The sequence below is a fragment of the Hemitrygon akajei genome, chromosome 5, assembly GCF_048418815.1.
Source record: "Hemitrygon akajei chromosome 5, sHemAka1.3, whole genome shotgun sequence".
NCBI classification, from domain to species: domain Eukaryota; kingdom Metazoa; phylum Chordata; class Chondrichthyes; order Myliobatiformes; family Dasyatidae; genus Hemitrygon; species Hemitrygon akajei.
The window spans coordinates 134,748,976-134,772,699 of NC_133128.1; the positions used below are offsets into that span (position 1 = coordinate 134,748,976).

The 23,724-nt window shown below is 41.2% G+C and overlaps 1 protein-coding gene across 4 annotated transcripts; it reads right to left on the minus strand.

The window, feature by feature from the left end:
• Positions 1-7,723: 7,723 nt before the first annotated feature.
• On the minus strand, positions 7,724-23,723 carry mettl21a (methyltransferase 21A, HSPA lysine). Of its 4 annotated transcripts, XM_073046542.1 has the most exons (6): positions 23,584-23,723; positions 20,887-20,998; positions 20,549-20,723; positions 14,221-14,332; positions 13,204-13,608; positions 11,055-11,163 (listed from the first exon to the last, which is right to left on the minus strand). In XM_073046542.1, the coding sequence occupies exons 3-5, from the start codon at positions 20,693-20,695 to the stop codon at positions 13,211-13,213; spliced, it is 657 nt and encodes a 218-aa protein (XP_072902643.1). In that variant the 5' UTR covers positions 20,696-20,723; positions 20,887-20,998; positions 23,584-23,723; the 3' UTR covers positions 11,055-11,163; positions 13,204-13,210. The 4 variants fall into 4 exon arrangements, with proteins under 4 accessions (XP_072902642.1, XP_072902643.1, XP_072902641.1 ...); XM_073046541.1 differs by lacking the exons at positions 11,055-11,163; positions 20,887-20,998 and adding an exon at positions 7,724-10,385 and having other exon boundaries at positions 23,584-23,718; XM_073046540.1 differs by lacking the exon at positions 20,887-20,998 and having other exon boundaries at positions 23,584-23,718.
• Between the last annotated feature and the right edge of the window lies 1 nt (position 23,724).

Consider the following 23,724-nt stretch of genomic DNA (forward strand, 5'->3'; position numbering starts at 1 on the left):
TAGTGTTGAGGATAATCATGGCAGAGGTGTTGCTGTCAGTCCTTGCTGATTGTGGTCTGTTAGTCAGGAAACCAGTTGCAAAGGGGAGTGCTGAGTCCTAGATCTAGGAGTCTGGAGCTGAATCTGTTTGGAGTCACGGTACTGAAAGCAGAGCTGTGGGTCAATAAATCTAGGTGCCATTGTTATCCAGTCGTCTAGAGATGATGGCTGGGCCAGGGAAATAGCTTTCACCACGGATCTGTTTTGGCAGTAAGTGAATTGTAGTGGGTCAAGTTGCTGGGAGCTGAAGCTGACAAATGCTATGACCAGCCTTTCAAAGCACTTTGTGATTGCCAGAACCACCTGGCAAGTCATCAAGGCAGGTTTCCTTACTTTACTTCGACGTTGGGATAATAATAGTCTTCTTAGAGCAGGTAGGAACCTCACTGGAGTTGGGAGAGGTTAAAAGTCCTGCCAGCTGATCCACGCAGGATCGGATGTGGACGTGACTGCATAACGGCCAGACGCTTGCTGCAGGTTGTGGTGAACTAGATATACCTGTCTGACTGCTCCTGTGGCTCCTCCCACAGACCCTGCTGACTGCTCCTGTGGCTCCTCCCACAGACCCCTGTATAAAGGCGACTGTCGGCTGCTGCTCTCCCTCATTTTCCCCAGGATGTAGTGCTGTTTATTCTTCCAGTCAATAAAAGCCGATATCTCACTTCCTAAGTCTCAGCGTGAGTTATTGATGGTGCATCACAGGTTCACTCTCAGAAAGACTGATCTGACAGCAGCAACAGTGGCTCTGGGCCCTGATGCATTGGAGTAAGAGCTGGTGGCATCATTTCACTTTTCAAAATGTGCATCGGATGCTCTGAGTTCATCAGGCAGGGATGCATTGTTGCCAACCCTACATCGTTCTGTAGCCCATCTTAGCATTTAAGCCTTGCTGATTGGACTAGGACTCTATCTTGGACTGGGATTGTTTCTTGGATCTCTGATAGCTTTACGAATGTAGTACCTACATAGGTCAGTGTCACCCAGTTTGAATGCTACAGACCTGGACTTCATGAGGGAATGGATTTTATTCATTTATTTATGTATTCAGAGATACAGTGTGGAACAGGCCCTGACAAGCTCCGTCACCCAGCAACCTGCCTATTTAACCCTAGCCTAATCACAGGAGAATATACAATGACCAGTAAAGTCCTGATAAGTGTCCCAGCCTGAAACATCGACTGTTGATTCGTTTCCATAGATGCTTCCTGACCTGCTGAGTTCTTCCAGCATTTTGTGTGTGTTGCTCTGGATTTCAAGCATCTGCAGAATCTCTTGAATTTATAACCTTACATTTCTGAAATGAGGCAGGAAACCAAGGCACCTGGAAGAGTTTATGGGGAGGAATGTGCAAGCTCCTTCCAGGATGGCACTGGAATTGAACTCTAAACTCTGTGCTGTAAAAGCCTTATGCTAACTCCTATACCACTGTGGTGCCCTCTCAGTGCTCTTGTGAATTTCTCGGTTATTCCCTGATTTCCAGTTGGAGAACACCCAGATTTATCTCTTTGCTATACTGTCTTCTACGCACTTGATGATATACTCTGTGATGGCATACTCATGAAAGTTGGCCGCTGAGTCCTTGAATATGGGCCAGTCTACTCATTCAAAACAGTTGCGAAGAAATCCATCTGTTTCCTCAGACCAGCACTTACATTCCTGTTTGTACAAAAGGAGGAGCAGAAGAGCCAGAAGGACTGATTTTCAAAAAGGGGGGGGGGTGGAGTGGATTTGTAGTTGTCTTTAATGGTTGTGTAACAATTGTCAGGGGTATTTGGGCCCCTGGTGGGACAAGATTCATTCTGATACTATTTTGGTTTGACACTCATGAAGCTGGCCTGGTTGATGAAACCAGCTTTGATGAAGAGGACTTCAGGGTTACACCCTTTCAAGGCTATTGATCATAGAAAAGGTCATCGAGTACAATCTTCAGAACCACTTGGTAAAATGTAAGCTCTCATCAGGACAGCTGAAGTGAATACCTGTGCAGGTAGTACAGATGGCACTTCACCATTAGATATTCCAAGCAGGAACGCATTGAGACAATCGTGTTCAAGTATCATAGGTCCATGGGGCCGAGGACAGACCATTTTAATATATTATGCAGAGCAGTGCTCTAGATACTGATAAATAATGCAATGAAAAGGAATCATTATTTTCTGTGCCTTGAGACAGTTTTGTCTCTTGTCACTGTCCCTTTAATCCAATTGTTTTAATATTCGAAGTGATTTTCAAATGAGAATTGTTACTGTCAGTGTTCACATAGGAATGATGAGCAGTACTACTGGAGTAACCCAACGATAGGTCATTAATTGGAAACATTGACCCTGTTTCTCTTTCCATAGATGCTGCCTGACCCGCTGTTTTCCGGCATGTTCCAAAGCTTCAGTTTTCCAGTTTTGCTTTTAGCAGTGGACTTTTTATTGTGCAGTGCCATTTTGTCACAGAGGATGGCGCTGTTGCATTTGTTCATGGCAGCAATAACCACACTGAATTGAAATATCAAAAATGATTTGTTTATAACATACTTCACAATGCAAAACTTTCCCATAAGACTTAGCAAAAAGTGAAGTACTTTTGCAATGCAGTCACTCACAAATGGTAATGGGAGAAAAAACATAGCATTTTGGATGTAGACCATAAGACATACGAGCAGAATTAGGCCATCTGGCTCATCAAGTCTGCTCCACCATTCAATCATGGCTGATCCTTTTTATTGTTGGTGGAAATTATTATTAGCCAGGATTCTGGGGGAGTCTTGATTTTCATTGATTGCTGTTAAAATGATTCTTGCAGCACCTGTTAAGGTCAGCATTAAATTTGCCTTGAGAAGGTGATAATGGGCGAAGCTTCATCGTGAAAGTGCTTCCAGGGTGCTGTTTGATAGAGAGTTCCTGGGTTTTGACGTAGTGGAAAATATAGGAACAGCAGTATACTTCTACAAGAGGCTGGCAGTGAATAGGAATTTCAGGGTATTTCCATCTGCATATCGCCCTCGTCCTCCTCAGTGGTGGCGGTTGGGAAGTTTCGAAGGGTTTTCAAATAAGCTTTGGCAAGTTATTGCAGTGAATCTTGTTTTATTTTTGTGCTGCTCTGGATCTGGAGTAACAATTATTTCATCCTCCTTTACGCTTGTGTACTGGAAATGACGATTAACAATCTTGAATGGTTAGCGTAGTTTAAAGGACCAGAACATCAAGTTTATTTGATACCCTAAAAAGAGAATAACCATTATCCAATAAGAGTCTGTTAGTAATCTTGGATTTTCTCTTTGATTTCCGCCCTGTTTGAGACCCAGATTCCAACTCTAAACTGTTTCTTAATCATGATTAGTTAATAGCACATAGCTAAGAGCTGAAGGTCAGGATCATAAACACTGACAGTGACTCAGTACTGATATTCAAACATCAGAAGCAGCTGTAAGTTCTAACCGTACTTAAGAAATTTCAGGTTCACTCCCGATTTCAGTATTGAGTGCTGAGCTATGAAAGTTGTACTCTTTCAAAATAGAAGCCAAAGTCTGGTACTGCTTTCCTGCACAAAAGGTCTTGCAGCAGGGCAGAGTTGGAGATCTCTCCGATGTGTTCTGGCCAATACCTAACCGCTCATCAACATCTCTTATGCAGATTACCCAGCTAGCTGATTAATGAATTGCTGTTTGTGATGAGCAATCAACAGCTCCTGCATTTTCTTCTTTGCACCTATGGCTGCACTTTAAGATGTACTTCAGCTGTGAAGAACATTTAAATGTTTTAATATCATGAAGATGTGAGTTTTATCTTTGGAGTCTTTCTGTTAGCAGACTGTGTCAATATGTTATTAATAAGCATACACTAAAATATGGGATGCATGATTAAGAGCTGTGCTTGAAATCAAACCCGCTTCAAACTAATAGGTTAAAATCTGCTCCAAGAATAAAGGATCAGGAATTGACAAAATTATGGTTGGTTTCTAACCTAGTTCTATATTTTCACTTTTCTCCTATCACTTCATCCTGTTGACAAAATCCTCGCAAGGCTTTGATTTTAAATTAACAATTGACCTGCTGCCTGTGAAACAGCATTCCAGATTTCTATCATTCTCTATGTTTAGAAATGTTCCTTAACTTCACCCTTGAAAGGCCTGTCTATAATTTATAGACTTTTCCCTCCAATCTTGCACTCCTCATCCAGTAGAGATAATTTCTGTCTACCTGATCAGTTGTATTCATTATCTTAAAAAGAAAATAAAACAATTTTTTTTCAGCCTTTCAAATTCCATGTAATGCAACCCTTGTTTCATTAGTTCCTCTTCATAATTGAACCTCAGGTTTTTTTTCAGGATGTTTCAGGACATCAAGCTGCAATTGCGCTAATATTAATAGACCTTCCTTGCAGTATGTTCTACAGAACTGCTCATAGTGCTTGGTTTGTAGTTAAACCATAGCTTTGTAGACCTGCACTAAAATTGAGCCTACCTATTCCATTTTAATATAAAGACCTGCGGTCCATTAACTCTGGATAATTTGAATACTCTAGCTATCTATGATACTGCAGCAAAGTTTGTGAATGGGTCCTCAGGATCTCCATGGTTTTTAACTTTTGGACTTTGCTACCTTTTTTGTCTTTTCTGTCTAAGTGAATAATTGTTCTTTTGCCTACATTGAAATCCATTTGCTCTGTTTTTTCCTGTTCACTCAATCTTTTGAAATGTTTTTGCAGTAGAACACTTTTTGTTTAAACTCATTAAAATTCTTCCTAATTTTGTGCCATTAGCAAACTGTACATGTGTAACACAGTCAAAATGCTTGAAGAACTCAGCAGTTCAGGCAGCATCTATGGAGAGGAGTAAACAGTCGATGTTTTGGGCATGACCTGGTATAGTTGCTGCCTTAGTTCCAGAGACCTGGGATTAATCCTGACCATGGGTACTCTCTATGTGAAGTTTGCACATTCTCCCAGTGGCTGATTGGGTGTCATCTGCATGCTCTGATTTCCTCCCACGTAGCCATGGAGCTATGTAGCACAGAAATGGGCCAGTCAGCTCTACTTGCCCATGCTGAACAAGTTGCCTAACTGAGCTAGTCCCACTTGGCCCATATCCCACTAAAACTTTCCAATCCATGAAACTGTTCAAATGCCAATTAAATATCATAAATGTACACATTTCTGCTATTTACTCAGGAAATTTGTTCAATATAATCACCACCCTGGTGATGAAAATGTTGCTTCTCAAATCCTTTTTGAATCTTTCCCTCTCACTTTAAACCTACGATCTCTAGTCTTGGACATTCCTACCTTGAGGAAAAGATTTTGGCTATTCCCTTTATCTATGCCCCTCATGGTTTTGTAAACCTAAATACTTTTCCAGGGACATGCAGATTGGCAGATTAAGTAGACACTCTGAATTGCTCCCAAGTGTGTAGGAGAATGGTAGAATCTGGGGCAAGATGATGAGAAAGTAGGTAGCATAATAAATGGGACCAATGTAGGAATTGCATATATGGATGATGGACAGAGCAGACTTGATGGGTTGAAGGGCATATTCTGTCGTGTGTCTCTCTGGGACTCTATAAATGGTGAATAGCTGCCGTTCTACTGCAGGTCCTCACTGGTACACCATTAGCTGAATCCCGTCAATTTGAGTCCTTGGTCATTTTCCCTGCTCTCTGACTTTTGTTTAACCAATTTCCAGGCAAAGTCAATAATTTGCTTTCAGTTCCAAGAGCATGATGAACGTGTATTGCTTCAAAGTGAGTATGGGCCTAAACACCAGCGCCATTCTCTTCTGCATTCACAGTGCCTGGGCATCAATCTCATAGGCCATGACTGGCTAGTCAGAGGAATGAAGCGACAATGTGCTGCCAATGAATTTACCAGGAGACAATGTTGGAGTACACAGTTGTGGAGAGACCTAATTTAACCCCAGTGATAAAGAGGGAAGGGGGAAGAAAACAGTTATGACCTGGAATGCATTTCTGGTAGCATTGAAGAAAGCAGAGTCAGGAGTATCTTTGAAAAGTAACTTGGGTATAAAACTTTGCAAGGCTCTTTAAAAGAAAACAGAGCATTGAATATAGGATTTGGGCCATTGTATTGTATTTGTACAAAATGGTGAGGCAGCATTTGGACGACTGTGGATTGCTGTGTAATAGGAAAGACAGTAAGACAGCTGGAAAGGGCCAGTTTAAATACTACTACTTTATAACTCTAAATGTGATAGCTATTGGAAGACACTGCCATTGTCTGTAAAGTCTTATTCAGTGACATGGGTTGAGACATACAGTGGCAAGGGCACTGGTGGGAAGACTGAATTTCTTAATGGAACAGTTTTGCTTGTTCTTTTACTGAATGATTCAGTCTTGATTTTACATCGGATTTGAAAGAAGTTCAAAGGAAATTTATTATCCAACTATGTCTATGTCGTTATATACAACTCTGAGATTTATTTTCTTGTGGTGAGTCACAGTATGTACAAGAAACACTGAAGAATCAGTGGAAGACCACACTCAACAGAATGGCCAACAACCAATGTGCAAGCGAAAACAATCTGAACAAATACAAAAAAAAGAGGAAAAAAGATAGAAATGATAGTCGTAAATAAGCAATTAATATCGAGAACATGAGATTAATCCTTGAAAGTGAGTCCATAGGTTGTGGGAACAGTTCAGTGAAGGGGTGAGTGAAGTTATCCCCTCTGGTTCAAGAGCCTGATGGTTGAAGGGCAATAACTGTTCCTGAATCTTGTGGCATGGGTCTAAGGAATTTAAAGTTGCTGAGCCTCTCCACCTTTGATCCCCCGATGGACCTCTGGTTTCCTCCTCCTGAAGTTCATAATCAGCTCCTTGGTCTTGCTGATGTGAGTGAGAAGTTGTTGTGGCACCACTCAGACAGATTTTCTATCTCCTTCCTATATACTGATTTGTCACTTCCTTTGATCCAGCCAGTGACAGTGGCATCAGTGGCAAACTTAAATATGTCATTGGAGCAGTACTTAGCCTCACAGTTATAAGTATAAAATGAGTAGAGCAGGGACTACAGATGCAGCCTTGTGGTGCACCTGTGCTGAGGGAAATTGTGGAGGAGATGTTGCCAATCTGGACTGACTGGAGTCTGTGAGAAAATCGAAGATCCGATTGCACAAGGAGGTATTGAGGCCAAGGACTTGAAGCTTGTTGATTAGTTTTGAGGGGATGATAGTATTGAATGCTGAACTGTAGAAGGACAGCCTGATGGGTGCACCTTTGCTGTCTAGATGTTCCAGGATTGAATGAAGAGGCAATGAAATGGGATCTGCTGCTGACTTGTTGTGATCCAGGTCGTTTCTCAGGCAGTTGATGTGTTTAATCACCAACCTCTCTCAAAGCACTTCACAGTAGATGTTAAGTGCTATTGGACAACAGAAGGAAACCTCCATCAAGGCAGCACTCACTCCAATGGATTTTGTGCTCAGGACTTTACAGAGTCATGAAGCTGAGGTCTTCAGAATGAGAGACAGAGCATGCAGCAGTGGGCTCAGCACAGCCTTGGGGGCACCCATGTTGAGGATGATGGAGAAGGAGGAGCGGGTGTGCATCCTGACTATCTAAGGACAGCTGGTTGGCAACTACACCAAACTGCTACCGTTTAATAAAGCTTCCCATTTTCATGCAGGAACATTTTCACCTCAATAAACACACATGCAGGACCCCTAGGTAAGTGATCCTGTCTTTATTTAATAACAGAGTTAAAATATTACCAGTTCAAAACAGAAGATTAAGTTGTCAGTCAAGGGTAACCACATGAAATAGCAATATTAAGATGGAATGTTGCCTCAGTGATTAGTGTATGCTGAGCCACAACTTCTTATTCCCAGGATCTATGCCCATTGAACTGTGACATACTGCCTCCAGATTATTCTTATTGTTGCAAATGGCTTGATTGATTGGTTCTGCCAGTCTAGTAGTCTCCTAGCTCCATCTCAATTACTTTGTATGTGACAGGATTTCATAAGATTAAACAAGAATGCAGCAGATCAACACAGTACAGTGCTACATATAATACTCGGTGTGTGTGCGTGCGCGCATGTGTTTATAAAAATAGTGCAAAAAAAGAACAAAGATAGTGAGTTAGTATTTATGGGTTCATTGTCCGTTCAGAAATCTGATGGCAGAGGGGAAGGAGCTGCTCCTAAAACATTGAATGTGTGTCTTCAGGCTCCTAAACCTCCTTGATGGTAGTAATGAGAAGAGGGCATGTCCTGGGTGGTGAGCTTCTTAATAATGGATGCCACCTTTTTAATGCATCGCTTTTTCAACATGCCCTTGATGATGGGGATGTTAGTGGCCATGTTGGAGCTGGCTGAGTTTACAGCTCTGCAGCTTTTTCCAATCCAGTTAGTATGCTTGCCACTATAATTTATCTATTTATCTGATTGAAATGTCTGTCATGTATCAAAATAGTTCTGTGAGCCCTTTTGTGGGAAATGACCACATAATCTGTTTTAGTTTAGTTTATGTTTAAGTCAGTTGAACTTAACATTTGAACTTTGCTGCTCTGCTTTGAAATGGTGCTATTTCCACGGGGTGGGGTTCTAGGTTTTACAGTTTATTTAAAATGAAACACTTTAAAGAGTAGTTTTCCCAGGGTGGAAATCTCAAATAGATTACATTAAGATGAGAGGGAGAAATTAAAAGGTTTATAAGGGAAGTTTTACAGGGAGTAGTAGATGCCGAGAACACAATGCTAAGGGAGATGAAAGTTTACGAAGCATTTAGATAGACACATGAACAGGTGGGGTATGGAGGGATCTATAGCATGTGCAGATGTGCAGTTTCATTTCAATTGTCATCATGATTGACACAAACATCATGCAAGGAAGGGTTTGTGATGTACTGTTCTTCTACATAACAGCACCCCTTCAATATTATATTTTGTGCTCTCTCTGCATGAGACTTGTATCCATAATTTTCTCACTTTCCGTTAGGAGTACCACCTGATTCAAGGCTGAATTTTAAATTCCCAGCAGCCCAAGTGGAGAAATGTTCCAGAACACAGCAGAATTCAGGTAAATGGACACATCTGAAAACAAGTCTTTCCTTGAACCACAACACCAATTGCATTTTTGCTTTTAAATCTATTTTTGACATTAACTTTTTTCATTATGTATGTTTTCCCAATGACTTTGAGAAAATCTGAGTGAATGAAAAAATTCACGTGACAGTGTAAATATATTAAATTTGTATCCCAAGTGGTTACCGCACTAATTGTTTGAATGGAGAATTTAAGAACATTTGTTCTTATTAATAGGATTTGTCACCAGTTTTCATTTATATAAACAAAATGGTGCTGGTAATGAAGAATAAACAAAAAAATTAAGAAATCAAAAGTAACACTGCTTTTGTTTTCTACTAAATTATTCTCGTGAAGCAATTATATTAAATCATATGCCCAAGCCATGGAAGTCTAATGGAGTGAAACTGCTACTCCAGTTGTATAATTAACAGTTAAGTGGTCAGGTTTCTTGCTTAATTTAAGTTTCAATTGTAGGTGACATGCAGTGTTTAAAAAATAATTCAGTTTTTTCTATTGGGAACAAGGCATGTTTATGGTGATTGTTGAGGGCAGAGAATGGGTAGTGGAGCTGCTTGTGATATTGCACGTCACACCTGTTATTTATAATTGGAAGTTACAGTACTCTGCACAAATTGTTCAGACATGCTATAAATGAAAATAAATGAAGTGGTAAGACTTAAAGACCAACATGCTAATTCCTTTGTTATTAACTCCTCTTTATCCACTAAAGTGATATCTCCAATACAGATTGTTCTTTTCATTCCAAATCTTCTTTTTCGAAGGTGTTGAATCCAGCTGAAGTGCAGTTTCACTTCTGCTAAGGAACTACTATTTCAAATAAGAGGTTATCTTTCATGCTTCTGTCCAGCATTTAGTTGTAGTCATCACAGTGTGAGGAAATCACTGTAGCAGTTACTTCGGCAGAGCCCTAAGCTCAATAACACTACTCCATCATAAGATTAGACATGTGGATGTTCACATATAATTTCACAGTGTTCATTTCAATAGTCAATGGCTACATGCAGCACCATGTGGACAACATGACAACCTAATCACATCCCTGAGGAATTACCTTTGCCAAAGCCTGACCCCATTAATTGCCTTTTCCACATTAATGAATTATTTCAAAAATACAAGGTGTTTTACATAATGTTGTGAGTCACTTCCCAGAAATGCTATCAGAGACTTGACAGAGATGTAGTGTGCTGAGTGCCTGGATCCCCGTACACAGCTTGATGTTTTGCTGCTGGAAGTATGCAACTCTGAGTATTGCTAGAAAAATCCACTTCCAGGAATATTCAGCAGGTTAGGCAGCATCTGTGGAGGTAGAAACAAAGTTATTTTTTCAAGCAGATAATCATTCACCAACCTTGAAATATGAACTTTTCTTTATCCACAGATGCTTCTTGCTGTGTTGAATGTTTCTAGATATTTGCATTTTTATTTCAGATTTCCAACATCTGCAGTATTTTGCTTTTGGATAAATGTGACTTGGAACGCAGGCATATTTTATTATGACTTCTAGCTGTGTAATCACATGCATGTTGTTCAAGAAACCAGTGTGAGGGGGCTGACTTTTCTTCTTTTTTTTTGTTAAGTTCTGTTTCCATAACTATACGCAGCCATGTTCTCCCTGTTTGAAAGTTTCTGTTACTTGCACTTGAGTGGAATTGTCATTCCAATGCTTTGATTAGGTCTTCTGATCTGATGCATGGACCCAAATGCTACAATATTGTTGGGGCTTAATATCAGAGGGGTGAGACGTAAATATACTTTGTGATGGCTCATGAAAGATAATGCTCAGATCCCACACAGTGCCTCAGTTTAACATCTTACCCCAAAGATAGCATCAGTCAGTACAGCACTTCTTCAGTACTTCGCCAAGATTTATGCCCACGTCCTTTTTACTTGTAGACTAGCATATTAATAAACTACTAAGAATCATGATAAGCATAGTAAAAAAAAAAGATTCACATTGGCAGAACATTATCTTAAACAGAACAGTTTCTTTATTAGATTTCTCGCAGTGAGCCCTTCGACACCAGCATATTGCTTGAAAATGGGTTCCAAAAAGATGACATGCCCCATTCTGGATCTAAAAAAAAGATCAGAGCATTTACTAAATAACAAGATAATAGAAATGATGGTGGGGATGGAATATCAAAGAGATTTAGAAGTCCAAATGAAAGAAAAAGATGAAGAAGGCCTATGGAATGTTGCCTTTTTTTGCTGAAATACACTACATAAAGTATTGAGAGATGTAGTACAGAAACACGCCCTTCATCCCACTAAATCCATGCCAACTATCAACCAGCCATTAAGACTAATCCCATTTTTATTGTCCCCATATTTCCATCAATTCCCCCCCCCCCAGGTTCTCCCACTCACCTACACACTAGGGCTAATCTGCAGCAGTAAGCAAATGACCTGTCAACCAGCAGGTTTTAGGAATGTGGGAGGATATCCTCATGCTTAGAATCAGAATCACTTTATTGCCAGCATGTGAAACACACCAGAACTGATTGTGGGTTGGTGCCAAGCATAAAGATCAGGAAGATACCGTAACAGACAACACAATAGCAACCAAGAATTTATAAGACAATAGTGCAAAGAGCAATGAGCATCAACAACTAGCAGAACTGTCACAAGCACAAATGTCAATAATCAAACTTAAATAAATGTGAAAATATCAACAGACTCCATAATTATCAACAGAAAAGGAGAGCAGGAAAGACCATCTAACAGATGTTATGAAGGGACAGTTTATTACACTGGGCAGGGTATTATACCTGAATGAGTTTTGTTGAAAAGCAGGATAGCTACAGGAAAGAAGCTTTAGAGATGATGTGTAGTCCTGGTGGTGATGGACTTGTTGTGTCTCCCTGATGGCAATTTGGTGAATAGGTGACTGCTAGGGTGGGTGGAGTCAGCAGTATTTTTTTCAGCTCTTTTCTTTGCCCTGGTGATGGACAGATCTCTTAATGCCAGTAGCTGAGAGCCAAAGATCTCTGAGTGGGCTATTCACTGTAACCTGGACTTGGAGGAGGTGGCAGGAAACCAAATGGTGATAGAGATGGTTACAAAACTTTCAATGATGGATGAGTAGAAATTCATCAGGATACGCCCTGAGATGTTAAGTTTCCTAAGCTGGCAGTGGAAGAACAATCTCTACTGTGCTTTCCTAGTGGTGAGCGTAATGTGCTTGCCCCCCTTCAATGTATTGGTAATGATGGTCTTCAGGAATTTGAATGGTTCGACTACAGACACAGCCTGCTCATTGGGAGATTGTGCAAACTCCACAGAGACAGGAAGTGAGGTCTGTGGTGCTATGAGACAGTGACTTGACGAGCTATGCCACTCTTCGTTACCCCCAAAAGCCCACCATCTCAATCCCACTGAAAATTCTACAGTGGAAGTCATTTCTGGCTATTTAAAGGTTTTCGGTCAGGTGTAATAATATTCCGACTTGTGAGTGTTGCACAGAGTGTCCGGAATCAAGAGGGTTAAACTGTGAAGGCATTGCAGATTAGGGTTATAAACCCTTAAGTGCAGCAGGGTAATAGATAATCTAATTAAGGTTTTTAAGATGATTAAAGGATTTGATGGTGTGGCTGGAGATGTTATTTTCTGTGATGGGGATGGGAAGTTTGTGACAAGGGCAAGGCCATTGAGGACTGAGGTCAGAAAGTACTTCAAACAACAGATTGTGAAAATCAGGAACACACTCCTCCACAGTGCTGTTGAGCTAGGCACCAACTGAAAATTTAAGTACTGAGATGGTTAGCTATTTCTAAAAGCAACAAAACAAACCTGCACATTCAATAAAAATAGAAAATGCTGGAACTACTCAGCTGATCAGGCAGCAGCTGTAGAGGGGAGGGGGCGAGAAACTAAAGTTAATGTTTCAGGTTGATGGTATTTCATCAAAACTAATGAAGGCCCTGACATCTTTTCTATGTACAGATGCTATCTCCAGCATTTTCTGTCTTTCTCTGCTCTATCCCGACTAAAGGCATGAAGAGGTAAAAAAAAAAGTCAAAGTTGAAATGTAGAGCTTAACTCGCTGAATAGCAGAGCAGGCTTGAGTGGCTAAAAGGCTTCTTCCTGTTCCTTTATAGACCTAATTTGTAATTACTTTTTCCTTAGAGTTCGTCCTTCAGCTTCGTTTTCTGTGCCTTGTAAATGTGAACATCCCTCTCGCTGTCGTAATGGACTCTCTCCACTGTGAAGTGATCTTCGAGCATCTTCAGAAAGCTGTGGTCCCGCTTGTATCGGATGCGGCAGGACAGCAGTATCGTGGTCCTTTCAGAGCTGAGATATTCCAGAGTCTCCAGCAAGGCTGGGAATGTCTCCTCCAGATAAACCACATCAGCCCCCAGGATAACATCATAGCTGGCGGGCTCAAACTGGCTCAAACTGACCCCCCAGGTCAGTTCCTTGATCCATGCCATACTCTGAAGGTCATGGGGGATGTTATTTCGGACATTGGACTCCAGGAACTGTAGAGCCACCTCTTTATCAGTGATCGTAACATTGGCACCTGGATTAAGTCCAACAAAAAACAAAACTGTGTTAAAAGACTGGTGAGGGATTGGGGATTATACAGTTATATTACCTAAGTAAATGTCATCAACACAGCAGTCTACATTTTGTGAGGTTAAATAATACAAGATGTTCTGAGGTGACTCAGAAACTGAACAAGTTGGTGGTTAGCTAGCCAAAGATGTGGTCAAGGCTACTGTGGAAGATGCTGACACTTGAGTCTTTGAGGAACTGCTAGTCAAAATTTCCACCACAATGGTGACCTGAAGGTCACACCACACTCTTTGTTCTGATGAGAGATAATTGACTTTAACAATGAGCTCAGACTCTTAGTTCTCTTATGCTACCTCATCTACTAGGTAATTTCCAGTATTTTAAATTTATTTTTGATTTCCAGCATTTGCAGTTCTGAAGATTTAGACCCACATTCCCCCAGCTCTCCTGCCTATCCCACAACTCGTTTGGTTTTGCTAAACATCACTAAAATTACAGCATAAATGAGATAGCAGCAAAATCAAAGAAGCATTCTGTTGGTTTGTGGGTTCCTTCATGAACTATGAAGTGGTTTTGATAAGTTGGAACTAAAGATCAATAGCAATCCAACACCTACCTAGAAGTGCTGCAACTATTCCAACCAACCCAGTTCCTGCTCCAAGTTCTATAACAGTGCGGTCTCGTAGCTGGACTACTCCCATTTCTAGATATGTGCACAGTACAATGGCCTGAAATACAAAACGTTTTATTTCTTTAATCTCAGTTGTGTTCCAAGTGTTCTTATTATATTGTCTTTAATTTTTCTTTAAAAAGACTGTTCTTGGGCTTCAGATTATTTTAATGATAGAATTCAGTGGTCCATTCGGTGGTTGCTGATTACTTGTCAAAATCATTTGGATGTGTTTTGTTAAATCTGTTATCCCCTGCACCTCTTCTGTACAGCACATCTCTCATTAATTTTTCCATCTCTGTGCAGCACTGACAGTTCCTAGCATTCAGTTTTACCACCGGTCTGCCCATCTTGCATGTTTTTCTAACTCTCTTCTAGTTTTTGAGTTGCTAGTTTTCTGTTTGCTATCTTCTGAGTTGTGTTTCTTTTGCGATAACTATGACTGCACCTTGGAAAGGCATGGAGAACAAGGGAACATAGGTGCTGAAACCTGGTGCAAAACACCAGCTGCTGGAATAACTCAGTGAAACGAGCAGCATCATGGTGGGAAGTGGACTACCAACATTTTGGTTAAAGGGTTTGACCCAAAATGTCAAATGTCTGTTTCCCTCCATAAATGATGTATGACCTCCAGCAGCTCGTCTTCTAGAAATACATCTTGAGCTGTAAAGTATTCTGGGTATTTTAAGCAGAAATGTGAATTGTGCTGTACGAATTGTGATGCAAAGAAGCCAAAGCTAGTGGGAAGATAGAGGATTGGGGAGCTTTTAAAAACTTGCTGAAGGAAACTAAGAAGGTCATTTGGAAGGAAAAGATGAATTATGAAAGGAAGCTGGTAACTAATATCAAAGAAACTAAAAGCTTTTTTATATATATAAAGGGTAAAAGAGAGTTGAGGGTAGATATGGGACCAATAGAAAATGACGCTGGAGATATTGTAATGAGAGATGCAGAGGAACTGAATGCAATTTTTGCATCAGTCTTCACAGTGGAAGACATCTGCAGTATACCGGACATTCAAGAGTGCCAGGGAAGTGAAGTATGTGTGATCAAAATTACGACTGAGAAGGTGCACAGGAAGCTTAATGGTCTGAGGGTGGATAAATCTCCTGGACCTGATGGAATGTACCCTTGGTTCTTAAGGAAGTAGCTAGAGAGATTGCAGAGGCATTAACAACGATCTTTCAAGAATTGATAGATTCTGACATTGTACCGGATGACTGGAAAATTGCAAATGTTACACCGCTATTTAAAAAGGGTGGGAAGCAGCAGAAAGGAAACTATAGACCTGTTCGCCTGACATCAGTGGTTGGGAAGTTGTTGGAATCGATTGTTAGGGATGAGATTACGGAAATCCTGAGGTACATGACAAGATAGGCTAAAGCCAGAATGGTTTCCTGAAAGGAAAATCCTGCCTGAATAACCTACTGCAATTTTTTGAGGAAATTACAAGCAGGGTAGACTAAGGAGATACAGTAGATGTGGTGTACTTGGATTTTCAGAAGGCCTTTGACAAGGTGCCACACATGAGGCTGCTTAGCAAGATAAAAGCCCATGGAATTACAGGGGAGTTAGTAGCATGGGTGGAGCATTGGCTAGTCAGCAGAAAACAGAGCATGGGAATAAAGGGATCCTATTCTGGCTGGCTGCCGGTTACCAGTGTAGTTCCACAGGGGTTGGTGTTGGGACCACTGCTTTTTGCAATGTATGTCAATGATTTGGACTATCAGATTAATGGATTTGTGGTTAAATTTGCCGATGATACAAAGATAGGTGGACGAGCGGGTAGTGTTAAGGAAACAGAGAGCCTGCAGAAAGACTTGGATAGTTTAGGGAAATGGGCAAAGAAGTGGCAAATGAAATACAATGTTGGAAAGTGTATGGTCATGCACTTTGGTGGAAGAAATAAATAATAATAATAGGCATCCACAGATGACCATGGATTTACGCCTTGGCAAGTTTCCAGGGTGCCGGCCTGGGCAGGGTTGTATGGGAGACCATACAGTTGCCCATGCTGACAGTCTCCCCTCTCCACGCCACTGATGTTGTCCAAGGGAAGGGCAAGGGCCAATACAGCTTGGCACCAGTGTCGTCGCAGAGCAATGTGTGGTTAAGTGCCTTGCTCAAGGACACAACACACTGCCTTAGCTGATACTCGAACTAGCGATCTTCAGATCACTGGACCAACGCCTTAACCACTTGGTGTTGAAATAAACAGGCAGACTATTACTTAGATGGTGAGAGAATTTAAAATGCAGAGATGTAAAGGGACTTGGGAGTCCTTGTGCAGGATACCCTAAAGGTTAACCTCCAGGTTGAGTCGGTGGTGAAAAAGGTGAATGCAATGTTGGCATTCATTTCTAGAGGTATAGAATATAAGAACAGGGATGTGATGTTGATGCCTTATAAGGCACTCGCGAAACCACACTTGGAGTATTGTGTGCAGTTTTTGGCTTCTTATTTTAGAAAGGGTATACTGACATTCGAGAGGATTCAGAGAAGATTCACGAGAATGATTCCAGGAATGAAAGGGTTACCGTATGAGGAACATCTGGCAGCTCTTGGGCTGTATTCCCTGGAGTTCAGGAGAATGAGGGAGGATCTCATAGAATGTTAAAAGGCCTGAACAGATTTGATATGGCAAAGTTATTTCCCATGGTTGGGGATTCTAGGACAAAAGGGCACAACTTCAGGATTGAAGGACGTCCATTTAGAAAAGAGATGCGGAGAAATTACTTTAGTCAGAGGGTGGTAGACCTGTGGAATTTGTTGCCAAGAGAGGCTGTAGAGGCCAAGTCATTGGGCGCATTTATGGCAGAGATAGATAGGTTATTGATTGACCAGGGCATCAAAGGGTATGGGGAGAAGGGCAGGGGAGTGGGGACGACTGCAAGAATTGGATCAGCCTATGATTGAATGGCAGAGCAGAATCGACAGGCCTAATGGCCTACTTCTGCTCCTATGTCTTATGGTCTAAATGCAATTGTGCGTTCCTGGTTTAGTATTTTCTGTACATTTTGAATATTGTACTTTGGTTTTTGATTGTTTTGGTCTTCTTGGACCAAACCGTGAGGTAACCCACTAGGGTTTTATTCTTTCCCCATATTCAACATAATTCCTCCAACGAGAAATATTCCAGAGCTTTCTCCTGAATTTGAGGTTGTGTATTGTTGGATTTCTCCAATTCAACAGGGTGCCTCCATCTCAGAGAAGTCAAAATATGTACTGAGGCAGTGTTTTCATGGAATGGGAGATGGCTAGGATCTAAAAGGGCTGGATCTCTTCTTGCATGTGACCACTGTACTTGGCTGTATCCAACTCCTTGTACTACTTTGCTCAGGACACTGAAGCCCATGTTACAAGGGTAGTCATGGCAGCTGTGGAGAAGGTTCTTCATCTTCTGTATTGACTAGTTAGCATGATGACAATGGCAAGCTTCACAAATTTTGTCTCATGTGTCACTCGTAACCAGATGATAGATACTATTATTAGCCTGACCTGAATTTCCATCTTGTTTGAAATCACTGATTTGACTTGGGAATATTTTATATGAACAGTGCAAAATGCTTGAACAAAATATTCATGCATACTATCTGCAGAATCTCAATTTCAAACCTCTTTTATAGTACTAATCCTCTTGATTATTATGGTACGGGATTGAATTTAAGAGGAGGGAGGTTATGCTGCAACTGTACAGGGTACTGGTGAGGCTGCACCTGGAGTACTGCATAGTTCTGGTCTTTTTACTTGAGGAAGGATATACTGGCTTTGGAGGTGGTGCAGAGGAGGTTCACCACCTTGATTCCAGAGATGAGGGGGTTAGACTATGAGGAGAGGTGGAGTCGCCTGGGACTGTACTTGCTGGAATTCAGAAGAACGAGAGGAGATCTTTCATAACCATATAAAATTATAGAAGGGGTAGATAAGATAGAGGCAGGAAAGTTGTTTCCACTGGTAGGTGAGACTAGAACTAGGGAACGTAGCCTCAAGATTCAGGGGAGTAGATTTAGGATGGAGATGAGGAGGAATTGTTTTTCCCAGAGAGTGGTGAATCTGTGGAATTCTCTGCCCAATGAAGCAGTGGAGGCTACCTCTATTAATATATTTAAGACAAGGCTGGATAGATTTTTGCATAGTAGGGGAACTGAGGGTTACAGGGAAAAGGCAATAGGTGGAGATGAGTCCATGGCCAGATCACCAGGATTTTATTAAATGGCAGAGCAGACTCGACAGGCCAGATGGCCTATTTCTTATGTTCTTATGTCTCTAATTATGGGTTCAATCTTAATTTACAGTGTTGTATGCGCAGTTTATACAGTCTCCTTCTGACCACTTGGGTGGTTTGGTTTCCTCCACATCCTAAGGCTGTACAGGTTGTTAAGTTAGATGGCCATTGTAAATTGTCCCATGTGTGACTCATTGGAAGTCTAGGGGAAGAATAATAAGTGGGATTAATGTAGGATGAACGTAGATGGGTGGTTGATGGTCAGTGCAGATTTGCTGGCCAAAGGACCGATTTCTGTGTTTATCTTTCTGTAATTCAATGCTGCAACCAGTGGCAGGGGCTGTGACGTATGTCACATGTCTCACTTCAGTGTGTTAAAGGAGTTTGCATTGTCAAAGTTGCAGTCTTTTACAGATATAAATTAGCTCACATGTACATCAAAACATTCCCCGTAATGTGTTGTTCGTGTCAACAACGTTCAAAGTAAATTTATTATCAAAGTATAGATATCACCATATACTGCCGAGATTCCTTTTCTTGTGGGCATTCACAGGAGATACAAAGAAACACAATAGAATCAATAAAAACACAGACAAAAGTGGACAAACAACTACTAGTGTGCAAAAGAGGGCAAAGTGTGCAGATACAAAACAAAACAAAAATAAATAACAAACAAAGAAATAAATAAAACTGAGAACACGAGTTGCAGAGTCCTTGAAAGTGAGTCCATAGGTTGTGAAATCCGTTCAGTGTTGATGTGAGTGAAATTGCTCATGCTGGTCTTGGTTAATAACTGTTTATAAATGTTCCTGAACCTGGTGGTGTGGGACCTAAGGCTCCTGTACCTCCTTCCCAATGGCATCAGCGAGAAGAGAGCCAGCCATTGGATGGTATGGTACTTGGGGCAGTACTCTTTGTAGATGTGCATAATGGTGGGGAGGGCTTTTTCGGCGATGGACTGAGCTGTATCCACTCTCATCTTTTTAGGCTTTTCCGTTCATGGGCATTGGTGTTCCTTTTTCAGGCTGGGATGCAACCAGTCAGGATAATCTCCACTGCGCATCTACAGAAGTTTATCAAAGATTTTGATGACATTCCAAATCTGTGCAAACTTCTAAGAAAGTAGAGGTGTTGCCATGCCTTGTTTGTGATGGCACTTACATGCTGGTCCCAGGACAGATCCCCTGAAAGTTACTGACCCTCTCTACCTCCGGTCTCCTGATGAGGGCCGGCTTATGCTCCAGTTTCCTCCTCCTGTAGTCAAAAATCAGCTCTTTGGCTTTTTTGATGTCGAGTGAGAGAGGTTGTTGTCATGGTACCATTTGGCCAGATTTTCAATCTCCCTCCTACATACCAGTTCGTCATCACCTTTGATTCGGCCAACAACAGTGGTGTTGTCAGCAAACTTGAATATGGCATTGGAGCTATACTTAACCTCACAGTCAAAGTATAAATGAGGATTGTGCTGGGTAGTCTGCAAGTATCGCCACTTTTCCAGTGCCAACATAAAATGCTCAGAACTGACTAACCCTACCTGTATGTCTTTGGAATGTGGGAGGAATCTAGAGCACCTGGAGGAAACCCATGTGGTCATGGGGCAAATGTACAAACTCCTTAAGATAGCGATGGGAAGTGAGCCTGAGTTGGTGATCGCCAGCACTGTAACAGCATTGCACTAACCAAAATGCTATCCTGCTGCCCGTGACATCTATCTTTGAAATGCATCCTTAAGTCAGACCCTTTTGGAAGCATGCTGCCATTCTGAAGAGAATCTATGGAATTCTCTCACTATCCGGGCTAATATTTATCCTTCATCCAAATCAATAAAAGAAAGATTCTGGACACTAACATTAGTGGATCTTAGATAGCTCTATGTGCAATTTAGTTGCTGTTTCCTAAAGCTGTGGTCATATTTGAAAATAACATCTTGGCTGCAAAGTGCTTCATTATGTATGGAAGTAAAAGCTTTTTAAGTCATGCCTGACAAATAGAACCCAGCCAGTCCTCCACTGACTGTGGCCTTGAACATAAATGATATCCAATACTTACTGCATCCCACACCACTGCCGCTACCCCAAGCTGCTTCCAGTTCTGCCTGATCACTATGTCCTGGTTGGCAAATCGAAAAGTTGCAGAGGCTTCATGGAATTTCCGGAGTTCTGGTATCATGGCAGCATCATACGGCAGTAGTGCCATTATGGTCTAGTCTGGATTTTCATGCAGACTGCAAAGGAAACAAAGGCTGGTGTTTATATAGCATTTTACCCACAACTGGAATAAGGAACATCATAACTTATGAAGTATTTTTGCCTCATGATTCGTTGTAATTTAGGAACTGAGGCAGTAAATCATCCCCAGAAATAGTAAAATGAAATTATTCAGGTTACCTCTTTTTATGATGGTGCTTCATGGTTAAGTATTATGGAGACATTGGAGAGAATGTTCTCAGTAGGATAAAAACAAATATATGCTGGAAACACTCAGCAGGTCAGGTAGCTTCTGTGGAAACAGAGTTGACATTTGAGGTCAAAGATCCTCCATCACATTCTCAGTGAGATCTTTGGTATCCACCTGAGAAACGGAGTTGATTTAATGTCTCCACACTCTTGTGGTCTGGGCCCCTGAAGCATTAGATTCACTAAAAGTTTTCGATTATTCTCCTCGAATCAAATCAATCAATTAAAATAGATGAATTTGCATTGTTAACTGTTCATAAATGTGTATGAAATCTCTGGTTTGTAAAGTACTTATTGTTGATTCCTAAGTACAATTCTGCAGATACAGTGTGAAACCTGAAAACTTCCAGGTTTGATTACATAAAAACAGAAAATGATGAACACTCTCAACAAGTCATCCAAGATCAGGATGCTGCCCAACAGGCCGAGAACTATTTACCATTTTACTCTTTCTCTTCCAACATCTGTTGTCAGCCTTCTGAGGTTCTGTAAACATAAGTGTTGTCTTGCATACCATACCACAGCTTGACTACTGAGGTTGGGGTGCCCTTGATCCTGGAGAAGGGACAACACCATTTCTCGGCTGACAAGGCAACACAACCTTACTTGACATTGGTCAATGCTGAGATTTGAACAGTTGTGCACTACTGGTTAGGATATGGAATTGAACGCCACAATTAAATAAATATAAGATGAAAATCAATTTCTGTACATAGTGATGTTTGAAGAGATTATCCTATAATTGCTTCCAACTGATGTCCTTAATCAGCCTGAAACATCAACTGCTTGTTCATTTCCATAGATGCTGCACGACCTGTTATGTTGCTTTGGATTTCCAGCTGAAGACTTTCTCATGTTTAGTCGTAACCAGTAACCATTCAGACCTCTCCATTACTCATTGCATGACCACCCATTTTGTTTTGCGCCCTTGTGATTAAATCACCCTTCGCGTCTGCCATGAGATCTTCCATTTTGTTTTTACTTGCCCAGCTGTTGCTTCTGCCTCCATGTTTCTCACATTGTACTGAATTTGAACCATGAAAATGTCTAATCAGATCATCCGGCCTGGTTACACATACCACTACTTCCTCCAAGATCTTAATCAATGATTTGTCCCATTTACTTATATTCCTCTCAACAGCCTAATTTGCCAGAGAGCTCCATGTGCTAAGAATAACCAAGTATTACAATCAGGTTTAATATCACTAGCATGTTGTTTCTCTCAAATGCCTTATTGCATTAAATAGAAATATTTCCATATGTATAGCTAATTATTTTGGAACTATAAATGGAAACAATTCTCTGCACTTACTTCATTGAAACCTACAAGAGTAAAAACCCTGTATCATAAATGGTCTGATCCATTGGAGAGTGCAAGAAAGTGGGGGTTGGGGGGGCAAGGGCACCTGGTATTGAAGCCAAGACTGGATCTACACAACAAGGTAGAGGGTCCAACTGACTTACTCTTGCTCCAATTTATGTTCCAAACACAACTGCCCCTTTCAGCATCTCCAACATTCACCATATTTTGTAAAATAGTGAGCTTGCAATCGCTAATTGATCAGACTTTCTCCTCCCATGCACTAGATTAAGCTTTATCTTGATAATGGATCAGTAAATTTTTCTGTGGAGTTTGACAATAACTTTCAACTTTATACAGAATAAAGCCATTTAGCCTTCGATGACCATCTTTCCTCAGATTCATTCAACTCTAATCTCATAACCTGTTATTGTTCTCTTCAAATATTGAGTTTTCCTTAAAACATACTTTGCTTTATCCTGTGCTTTGTTGTCATGTTATTTAATACAAGAGTCAATCTCCTTAGACACTTGTTCAATTTTAAGCACCCTGTCTTTTCAATGAGATAGAAGAGAACAACTGCCAGTTGAGTTATTCCTTACAATGATGTCAGTGGTTTGAAACAGGAAGAAATATTTTATTTGAATTGGAAAGGAAAATAGACCATATTTTTGAGAGATTTGTATTTGTATAAGACAAAGAATTCCAATGGGCACAGTTGGAAATCTTCTTCCACTTTCTTTGGCGTTCTGAAGTTCAAGTTTGAATTAACAAACAAGGTTTATGGTTAAACTCTGGGTCAAGGTTCAATCTAATTATCTAGTTTAATCTAATGCAAACAGCACGATGTACAAGGATCCAACACCCACTTTAAAAAAAATGCCTGCCAAAGTTTAACCATGTCTAAGTTTGTATGTCATAATTAAGTATTAATGACAGGGTAGGCTCTCACTATGAGGTGTAGCAAATTACGAAAACAAAATGGGAGGGTTTAAAGTATTTAAGGCGCCTTTAATTCGCAATAATAAGATTTGATGATTGACCAAGCCCATGACCAATGAGGGACAAGAGCCTGTGATTGATATACCTGACAGCACCCAATGGCAGTCGGGGTAAGGGGCGGGGCTTTCCGTAGGCGGGCTCGGTTGCCATGCCGGGCCCCAGACTCCAGGCGCCGCGCATCATGGCAGGGGAATTCTGCGAAGGCGGAAAGAGGCGAAGATTCCAGGGCTGAGCCTGGGGGGTCGACATCATACAGATCCGAGTCGGAGAGCTAACGTTTGCCGAAAGAGGCCGGCGGACATTTCTTTTCATACCCCTCCCCTTACCTGCTCCTTGTAGAGGCGGCGGTGACAGCGACGTCGTACGTGGGCCGCCCTTTCCTTTCCCCCTCCCTGAAGCTAAACCGCCGCACTCGCCGAGTGAGTTTTCTTTATCTCTCAGCTCCCGCCTTCTCCCCGGGCTGTCAG